At 55.2% G+C, this 10,462-nt stretch overlaps 1 protein-coding gene across 1 annotated transcript; it reads right to left on the reverse strand.

Moving 5' to 3' along the window:
- Positions 1 to 233: 233 nt before the first annotated feature.
- On the reverse strand, positions 234 to 10,005 carry SLC35E4 (solute carrier family 35 member E4). Its single transcript, XM_084648857.1, has 3 exons — positions 8,773 to 10,005; positions 2,298 to 2,716; positions 234 to 1,490 (listed from the first exon to the last, which is right to left on the reverse strand). The coding sequence occupies exons 1-3, from the start codon at positions 9,509 to 9,511 to the stop codon at positions 1,446 to 1,448; spliced, it is 1,203 nt and encodes a 400-aa protein (XP_084504983.1). The 5' UTR covers positions 9,512 to 10,005; the 3' UTR covers positions 234 to 1,445.
- Between the last annotated feature and the right edge of the window lie 457 nt (positions 10,006 to 10,462).

The following is a 10,462-nucleotide window of genomic DNA, read 5'->3' on the forward strand; positions in this document are numbered from 1 at the left end:
GGGGGACACAGCCCCCAGCCAGGCTTCTCCCCTGCAGTGTCTTCACCCAGAGACACTCCCTTTTGGTCCCTTCCCCCCCCCATCCCCTTGGTATCTCCCTCAGCAGGGGACACTACCCCCCATGCTGCCCCTTCATTACCTCTCCTCCCCCAGCACACTTTCCCCCCTCCCCCCGTCCCCCGCAACCCAGCTCGGTTTTCATTCCTTAGGAGCACCATGGAACAAGACTGGAGTAGGACAAAAATAGAGCTTTATTGAGGGCAAGAGGAGCCATTGCTTGAGTCTTGTGCTCCTGGCCACGGGCAGGGCTCAGCCATTGGCATCAGCACCCCAAGTGCAACACCACAACAGGCCTGTTCACCACAATGGTGCCAGACGCGACTGCTGCGGCAGCGCTGGATGATCAGAGCTCAGCTGGGTGGCGTTAAAGGCTGCGGAGAGGGTCTCTAAAAAGCAGTGTGTGTGTTCACGTGTGTTTGCGTGTAACTGGGATCACGTATGCACACCTGGGAGAGTGTGTGTGTGTGTGTGTGAGATGACAGGTTTCAGAGTAGCAGCCGTGTTAGTCTGTATCTGCAAAAAGAACAGGAGGACTTGTGGCACCTTAGAGACTAACCCATTTATTAGAGCATGAGCTTTCCTGAGCTACAGCTCACTTCATCAGGTGCATAGAATGAAAAATATAGTTGGCCAAACCGGACAGTCTCTATGCAAAAGAATAAATGGACACAAATCTGACAACAGGAATCATAACATTCAAAAACTGGTACGAGAACACTTCATCCTCTCTGGCCACTCAGTAAAAGACTTAAGGGTGGCAATTTTGTAACAGAAAAGCTTCAAAAACAGACTCCAAGGACAAACTGCTGAACTTGAATTAATATGCAAACTAGATACCATTAACTCGGGTTTGAATAGAGACTGGGAGTGCCTGGGTCATTACACATATTGAATCTATTTCCCTAAGTTAAGTATCCTCACACCTTCTTGTCAACTGTCTAAATGGGCCATCTTGATTATCAGGACAAAAGTTTTTTTCTCCTGCTGATAATAGCTCATCTTAATTAATTAGCCTCTTACAGTTTGTATGGCAACTTCCACCATCTCTGTATGTGTATATATATATATATATATACACACACATACAATGTTCCATTCTAGGCATCCGATGAAGGGGGCTGTAGCCCACAAAAGCTTATGCTCTAATAAATTTGTTAGTCTCTAAGGGGCCACGAGTACTCCTGTTCTTTTTGTATGTGTGTGGACACTGGACCCACTTTGCATCTCAGCTGGCAGCTCTGTGCTTACTGAAAAGCTACAGAGCCAGGATCTGAGGCACCCCAGGAGTCTGATGGCATCTCAAGCTCTTAGGCTGGGACCTTCATGGGGTGGGCTCTCTGGGGTGATTCCCACTGGGCCAGGAATGCAGCCTCCCTTACAGCATTTCAGAAGTTCTGCCTCGTCCCAGCCACATCCCTGAGCCAGGAAACCTGGAAGGCCAGACCAGGTGAATCAGTCATGTAAAAAGTTAACCACACTTACGATTTCTTCTGAACACTACAGAACCCCACCCACCAGATCCTGGACACCGCATTTCACCCAGACCAGCTTTTGAGGAGCATGATGCTGGCACCAACCCTGCCTGCTGGCTCGTAGCAATAGAACGGACACTCACCCCCAACCCAGGGCACTAGGCCGCTGCGACTTCCCTTGAGACAGTCTGTGGCTGTGCTCATCCGAGGGCTCCCCACAGACGGGGGGCCTAGGAAGCTGAACGTGGGGTATCTCCAAACCAAGGCTGCTCCAAGGAGCTACTCTGGCCATAAGGGAGAACTGACAGACACTGGAAGGGGACTGAGCTATTCCATCCAATACAAGGTATACACTCACAAGCACACTGACATATACATCCTGATGCACATACCTCTAACACCTTCCCTCATCCATGCAGTCCCTGCCCCAACATACACCATCCAACAGAGGACAATCGTGATACACAAACACACACACACACAAAGATCTGATCTACACCATCCAACAGAGATCAGGAGTGAGAGCACGAATACACACTCTCAGAGGAGGAAGTCTGACATTTCCATCAGTAGAAAACCAGAGTACGTACACACACACACACACACACTGGGTCTGATACACATCATCCAGCGGAGGACAAGAGTGTGCACGCACACAAACGCACGCACGTGCGCACACAAACACACACGCTCACACAGAGCACTGCAGTCTGTACAGTTCAAGGCTTGCACTGTGCCCTAGCACAGGACTCATTCTGGTTTCACCTGGCCCCGGCCCAGAGCCAGCCTGGAACTCCAGTAGCCAGCGATGAGGTCACAGTTGTGGTACAGGAACATCCCCGAGAGGGTGAGGCCGATGCCTGCGTAGCTGAGCCCGCTCAGGTGGCTACCGAAGAGGAGGTGCGACAGCACCAGGTTTCCCACCACATTGAAGTTGCCCAGGACATGGATGGTGAGGGCGGAGGTCAGCGAGATGACACAGAAGCTGGCCAGGTTATAGAGGACAGAGCCCAGGCAGCTGAGTAGGACACAGGCCCAGAGGGCACTGCCGTAGTGCAGCATGCCCTCCCAGGCTGCCCCCACCTCCAGCACCAGAGCCGCCGTGAAGAGGATGCAGAAGCTGGGCACCGATGTCAGGCAGAGCAAGATGACAGAGTCCAGCTTCTTGTCCTGCAGCAGGGTACCTGGAAGCAAGACAGACAGGTGACACCTGGGCAGTGCATGCAGCAGGGGCAGTGAGGGTAGGGTTGCCAGGTGTCTGGCTTTCGATCGGAATGCCTGGTCGAAAAGGGACCCTGACGTCTCCAGTCAGCACTGCCGACCGGGCTGTTAAAAGTCCGGTCAGCGGTGCTGCGGGTCTAAGGCAGGATAGTCCCTATCTGTCCTGGCACCGCACTGTGCCCAGGAAGCAGCCAGCAGGTCCGGCTCCTAGGCGGGAGGGCCAGGAGGCTCCACACGCTGCTCCCGCTCCAAGCACCGGCTCCACACTCCCACTGGCTGGGAACCATGGCCAATGGGAGCTGAAGGGGTGGTGCCTGCGTGCGAGATCAGTGCACAGAGCCTCCTGGCCCCCCCCACCTAGGAGCCGGACCTGCTGGCCACTTCCAGGGTGCAGCGCGGCGCCAGGACAGGTAGGGAGCCTGCCTTAGCCCCGCTGCACCACTGACCGGGAGCCGCCCAAGGTAAGCCCCCACCCCAACCCGGAGCCCCAACCCCCTGCCCCAGCCCTGAGCCTCCCACAAACCTGGAGCCCCCTCCTGCATCCCAAACCCCTCATTCCCGGCCCCACCCCAAGCCTGCATCCCCAGCGGGAGCCCCCGCAGCCCAATCTCCTGCCCCATACCAGTGAAAGTGAATGAGGGTGAGGGAGAGCAAGCCACCAAGGGAGAGGGAATGTAGTGAGCGGGGGTGGGGCCTTGGGGAAGGGGTGGGGCATAGGGTGGGGCTAGGGTGTTCAGTTTTGTGCAATTCAAAATTTGGCAACCCTAAGTGAGGGGGTGAGTGAGGGACCCCACCGCCAGGGCAGAAGGAGCCTGGCAGAGGAGACTGCCCCAGGAGCAGGCAGCCCCTGGCCTTCAGGCCCGTCCCAGTGGGGTGATCTGACTATAGAACACAAGCAATGGAGACTTTGTACCAGTTCAGATCTATATCAGGACCTACATCCCTCCCTGCCCACGGCACCCCACAGACACTTCGCACACAGTCAGACCCACACCCATAGATCACACACACATTCATCTCATAATGCATCACACAGACACACAATCGACAACCCATGCATGACACTACTCACATCACACTACACACGCACAGCTAGCTACACCCGTACATCCACTTGCACAGATACGCATGCATTCCTATCAGCTCACACTGCAATTCACATCAAACACACTCACAACACAATCACATACACTAGCCTCAGGCCCCTACTCACATGGCTGAATGCACACACGCACAAAGGCACAAACATGTATAACGCCAACAGACCCCAGTCCACGGGCAGGATCGAACCAGGGACCTCTGGAGCTTAGTGCATGAGCCTCTACAGCAGGGGTGGGCAAACTTTTTGGCCTGAGAACCACATCGGGGTGGGAAAATTGCATGCAGGGTCATGAACATAGGGCTGGGGCAGGGGGTTGGGATGCAGGAGGGGTGCAGGGTGCAACAGGAGGCTCAGGGCAGGGTGTTGGGGTGCAGGACAGCTGCAGGGTGTACAAAGAAGCCCAGGGTAGGGGGTTGGGGTGCAGGCAGGGGGCTGGGGTGCAGGCAGGGGGCTCAGGGCAGGGAGTTGGGGTGTAAGGTGCAGGAGGGGTTCGGGCTCCGGCCCAGCACCGCTTACCTAGATAATCTCCGGGGCGTCAGCGGCATGCACCAGGACCCTGGCCCTGGCCCTGCTGGTTCCCCATTCCCGGCCAATGGGAACTTCGGAGGAGGTACCCACAGGCAAGATCAGCATGCGGAGCCCTCTGCCCCCGCTCCCCCAGGGGCCGCAGGGACATGGTGCCGGCCACTTCCCAGAGCGGCGCTGGGCTCGTGGCACCATGGGGGTGGCAGTCCTGTGGGCCAGATCCAAAGCCCTGAGGGGCTGGATCCAGCCCGTGGGACATAGTTTGCCCACTCCTGCTCTACAGCATGAGCTAAAAGCCAACTGGCTGGGGTTGGGGCAGAAAAAGCCAAAAGCCAACTGACTGTTAGCTCAGGCTGGAGAGCAGACTCATTTAACTCTCTCTCTCTAAGTGGTCTCAGTGCCACTAGATGGGACAGAGCACCACACCCAGAAAGTGTGTGGGTTACACATGTGCACACACATAGAGCAGGCCCAGCTGGATCACACACACACACACACACGTTCAAGGGCTCAGGAACCACAACTGGGGTCAGATTTCCAAGCCTGCTCAGTTCCCAACAGCCCTGCTGGGGTCATGGCCAGACGGGCTGAAATTTTTGGAAACACAGGCTCATGCTGTCCGGCCACAACCCACAACATTCAATCCACCCACATCCCCTTGTTGAGTCAACACCCCAACTGCCTGTGCCAATGGTGGTTAACCACCATCTGTGTACCTCTACCCCATCCCCAGTGCTGCCCTTGGGGGAGCCGTTCTGTCCTGGGGAGACCAGCCAGGGAAGAGGGGGCTGCAGCAAGAGAGACCTGGGCTCTCCTACTCTCAGTCAGTGGTGAAGGGGGTTAAGGAGCATCAAAGGGTTGAGGCAACGGGAACATGGAAATGACGGTCAGTCCAGTGAGTCAGCCCGTCCATGCCTCTGCTGCCTGAGATAACAATGTAAATATAGAAACTGAATGGAGAGGGCAGGGAGGGGAGCAGAAGGTCTCAGGAGATTTCAAAGCCAGGAAAATTGGGAGGTCTCTGGGGGCATTGGGAGCCCTCTCATGGGGAAATAGAAGATGTGGGGCAATTGGGAGGCCTCTGGGAGGGAGGGGAAGATCCTGGGGAGGGATCAAGGCGGGGAAGCCCTTGCCGGGGGGGATGCAATCTCTCTGGGAGTGGGGAGGGTTTGACACAGAATGGTATCAGGGGATGCTCACTCTTCACTAGGCTCTCCCCTGCCCCCCTGGCTCCCCCAGGCGCTTTGAGTGAATAATCTGTAAAAGCCCTCCTGATTTTCCAACTATGTCCACAGAGTGGGATTCCAAAGCATTTGGCAGAATTCCCCCTGTTCCCCAGCACCTGGAACAGTGCAGCTCGCCCTGTTCTGCTGCGACATGCCCTCGGGAGCACTAGGTCCAGTGTCTGCTCACACTGACACAGCACGCTCAGCAACGCAGCTGGAATCGCAGTCACTGTCCCAACCTGAAACAGACACCTGCTGCCCCTGGAGCCAGAGCCCTTCATGGGGCCCCAATTCTTCACCGCTTTCCTTGGGGAGTTACCTGTGTCCTGAGCCCAGCTGTCAAGGCTGATTCCCCACTCTGGCACCTTGAGTGCAAAAGGTGGGGCCCGTATGGATTCTAAAAATTAATACTGGCCACTCCAGGCTGGTATTAAACTTCCAAGGTTGCAGTTTTTCTCTGACCTTGGATGGGTAGATGCTGCCACCACCCAAGTGCAAAAAATGTCCCCCTGCTTTTGAGAACCCAGGAAGAACACTTGGGAATTCCTTCCTGTGGGGTACCCTCAAGCCCTTTCATCCCCCCTCCAGGGAAGAGCTGAGAAAGAAAACAAAGGAAATCAGCTGTTGCCACCAGCTAACTAAACATGTGTACAAACCTCTTAGGACACACAAAAAAACCCCAATCCTGTTCTTAAAAAAGGTAAATTTTATTAAAAACAAAAAAGAAAATACATCTGGAATTTAGGCTTTTGCTAGATTTTAAAAACCCACTTACAAAAATTAAACATCAAGAATAACCTTCTTGAGGTCCAGCTTAATGGTTACAAGCAAAACAAAAGCATTTGGGGGTTAGCACAGAGGAGTCCACAAGCCAATAAGAAATAAAATAAATAAGCCTAATCGCATCTTCCTAGACATTCCTTGATTTACTTACATATCTGTGGGTTCCAAATAAGTAGTCTCTAGGTATGATCTGAGGGCTTTCATACCTGGCTTAAAGCTTCCTACTAAGCAGAGTTCAGCCCATTCCTGCTCTGTTTCTCCTCTCTCCGGAGATCAACAACAGACAAAGGGGAAGTTTTTTCCCAATTTTAAAAAGTTCTAGCCCTCCCATTGGCTCTTTTGGTCAGGTGCCAACTCCCTTCTTTTTACCTATGGGCTTTTTTTAACCCTTTACAGGTAAAGCAAGTAGAGAACAGCTACTAACAGGGATTTTATAGCTAACTGGCTGGCTGGGTGTCCATAAAAGGGAACTGCCCCCACCCCCTTCATTTATCACACCAGCGAATCGGGTAAGGGGAACAGTGGGAACAAAAGAGAAAAATGGGAGGAGAAGCGACAGTGAGCTAAAAGAGAGAGGGGAGAAGGGGGCACCCCTTAAAGCGAGCACTGTCCTGGGGGCATGCCTGGGATAAAACACACACAGTCCCCTGCAAGTAACAGAACCTGGGACCTTTTCCCCAGCATCGCAGTAACTGTGATGATCTCCCTTGCCCCACAGCCAAAATCAAGGGATGAGTGGTTGGTAAATTGCAGCTCCCCCTTGCAAACCAGTCAGGGTGTGGGGTTTGTTGACTAAAACCACCAAGGCCACATTGCTTAATATTTGGGATGTGAGCTCTCACTTCTGATTGCAAATCCTTTGGGGGCAGGGCCTGTTTCTGTGTTGTGTCTGTACAGCACCTGGCACAATGGGGCCCTGGGCCATGACTGGGCCTTAAAGGTGAAGTGGGATGATGTTTCATAAAAACTAATAGTTTTAAGAACCCAAATCCTACACGCAATGGTAATAGAGATAATGAATGATAACTGGGGTGCAGCTCATTAGCCAGGGGGTTGGTTGGGGTGCTAGGAGCTTTTGGCAGCTCTGATTTTCTCTCTGGAGTTAGGGCTGTGAAAGGGGGTCCATGTAGAACCCCACCCTGCAATCCACTCAAACAGCAGCAGGGCTTCCCTTTGGGGACTCGGGGAGCAGGATGTAACCTTGGAGCTCAGAGCCATGCTCTAACCACTAGGCCACACGCCAGGACATGTCTGGGCTCGTGTGTGACTAAACTGTTGTCCTGATAAGAGCGGGAACACACCCTAAAGGGCAGGCTGGGGCTGGAGCGAGATGGAAACGTTCCCTTTGGAACTGACGAACAAACAGTGGCATCTGCCCCCTGCTTGCTGCCAAGGACATTTCGGCCCAAGAGGCCCGGGGGAGGATGGTTCATGATGGGCTGTTTGTGCTCTCACACCGCCTCTTGAGGCAGCAGGGCCAGCAGCTTCCCTTCAAAGGTAGTGGGAAGGAAAGGCCTGTCTCAGGTGATCAGCAATGGGCTGCAGAGTCCTTTGCTGCAGGTTACAAGTTCAAGCCCAGCCCTGGCTGACACCATCTGCCTGCTGTTGGATGAGAGGAGTTTGGGGGGGAGGGGGAGAGTCTCATGGCAGCCCCTGGTGGAAAGGAATCCATGATGCAGTCAGCCCTTTGTTGTCCAAGAGGCTGAGGACTGAGTGGGGTGGGGAGCTGAGGAAATTCCCCCAGTTGTGGGGGGGATGTTGGCAGGGGACAGTGGGGGGCGGGAGAGAGCTGGGCACTGCACCAATGCTGCACACTATGTGGGATTTCAGTCTCCAGCACTAAATCCCCTTTTACACTAACTAGCACCCAAAGGGACCCCTGTGGCAACCAGAAGAAGGGTACGGCCATGCTCATTATTATTCATATTACCGTAGCGCCCAGGAACCCCCTGCATGGCCTGGCACTCCACTGTGCTAGGCGCTGCACATTGTTGATTGGGCATATTACAGTAGTACCCAGGAGCCCTCATTGAGCCAGGTGCTGCACAGACACAGACCAGAAAGATGGTCCCATTAGCATCATTAATGCCATTTCAGTAGCACTTTTCCTCCAGGAGGATCCCAGAATCACTTACAGATGCTGATACACCAGCCACCTCTGTGCTAAAGCACAGCCACTGCCAGCAGCACTACGCAGCCTTCTAGGACAGGAAGTGCTCCATCTGGCTGAATTTAGGTGACTGGAGGTAATTCCCGGAGCTGGAATTTGGCCAGGATGCTGGGGCTTGAAGATCCCCCAGCCAGAGTACAATGACCAGAGGAGGTGGAACCCTGGCCCCAGGATGACTAGGAGGAATGGGGTGAGATGTGGGGGGTCACTTACTTTGCTGTAAGGACTTTAATCCACGGAGGAAGGTAGCAGCGAAGAGGAAGCAGCAGCCAGCCTGGTCGAAGTGCACCTCCCCGATGATGCTGAAGGAGGCGCCCAAGCAGATGGGCCCCATGGCGACGTACTGCAGCAGGTGGTGGTGCTGGCCCAGCAGCACCTTGGACAGCGTCAGGGTGAAGAGGGGCGTGGTGGTGTACACCATCTGGGCAAAGTCCAGCTGCACGTAGTTGAGGCCCAGGTTCCCGAAGGCCACGCTGGCGCAGAAGGTCAAGCTCAGCAGGTAGACTCTGGCCTTAGTGCTGGTGCCCAGGGCCGCGCCCCCCTCCCCGCGTGCCCGCAGTCTGGCCAGTGGGTAGCCCACCAGCACAGCCGTGAGCATGTGCAGGGATGACAGCAGCACGGGGTACCGGAAATTGTGGATGGCAAAGATCCACTTGTTGAGGCTGGACATGGTGGTGCCAGTGGCCAGCCAGACAAACACGGTGAGCAGGAGTGGCAGAGCATGCACAGGTGGCCCAGGGTCTGGCTTCCAGGGGTGACGTGCCCAGCCTCCATCAGGAGAGTTCAACCCTGCTTCGTCTCTGCGGCAGGAGGACAGACACATTTTGGAGGGCGGCTCAGCTCCTGGCCCAGCATGAGGAGAGGCTGGTCCCTTCCCAACGAGCCTGGGGGCTTGATGCTGGGGGTGCAGAGAAGAGAGGCAAGCTCCTTGGGGTTCTACCCCAGTACCCATGGGTGCAGCAAGATCTTGCCTTTCAGCACTCTCCCACTGTACAGCCCATGATGCTCTACCAAATGCCCCAGCTGGCCGCAGTGAGTGGTAGTTTTGTAGCTACTCCTCCTGTTTCCTGCCTTGGGGTACCAGCCCATTCACTCCCGGTGACTCATCGGTTGGTTGAGTGTCCAGCTCTGCAACCTGAGCATCCCGACGCTGCCCGGAGGATTCCCTGGGGGAGCAGAGCTGGGGTTGGAAGATCGCAGAGAGGCAGAGCTGGAAAAAACCTGATTACTGTTGGAAACAAGCTGCAATGGCAGATCGAGGCTCCACGGTCACGCCCGGCTGCGAGTCATCATCCCTGCCCTGGAGCTGGTTAAGCGAGTAGAGATGCTGCAAGCCCTCTGCAGCAGGAAGCGCCTGCCTTCACTCTCGCCTGCCAGGCTGCGGCTGCAAGGTGCCAAGGCCATGTGCAAACCGATCCCAGCTGGTGCCCAGGAGCAAGCAGAAAGTGTGTGTGGGGGGGGGGGGGGGGAGTTGTGCAATGCTCCTCCCCACCAGGGCCGCGGGGCGGGTTGGGGGGGCTTGCAACAACAACAGTCATCTGTGCGTGCACGCGAGTCGGTAAGGTGAACACGGTCAGACAGCTGGGGCCCTGCCCAGGCCTGCTCAGAGCCAGTCGCCAGCTGCTTCCCACCGCCACAGGGAGGGAGGCGAAGGGGGCACACAGATTGTAACCAAAAAAACAATGTCCTAAACATCAGTGGTCTCCATGGAAACGCAGGAGCTGTTGTGAGTCTGCATCAGGGTCCCAGGCTGAGTCACTGCAGGAAACTGACTCACTGCGCTGGGAGGAGAACCCCGGCTGGCAGCATGAGGGATCGTTAGTCTGAATGCTGGGCCAGGAGCCGGGAACTCCGCATGGAAACAGGCTCAAGGGAAAGCCAGGGGAGCTACCCGGGCAATGAG

Source organism: Lepidochelys olivacea (genome assembly GCF_965140295.1).
Source record: "Lepidochelys olivacea isolate rLepOli2 genome assembly, chromosome: 15".
In the NCBI taxonomy this organism is placed as follows: domain Eukaryota; kingdom Metazoa; phylum Chordata; order Testudines; family Cheloniidae; genus Lepidochelys; species Lepidochelys olivacea.

Excerpts from the sequence above, each read along its gene's own strand:
- SLC35E4 (XM_084648857.1), bottom strand. The coding sequence starts at position 9,511 with ATGGGTACTGGGGTAGAACCCCAAGGAGCTTGCCTCTCTTCTCTGCAC. Across the intron at positions 2,717-8,772 it reads ATTAAAGTCCTTACAGCAAA|GTACCCTGCTGCAGGACAAG; the intron begins GTAAGTGACCCC and ends TCTTGCTTCCAG. Across the intron at positions 1,491-2,297 it reads TGGCTCTGGGCCGGGGCCAG|GTTTCCTGGCTCAGGGATGT; the intron begins GTGAAACCAGAA and ends CTGGCCTTCCAG.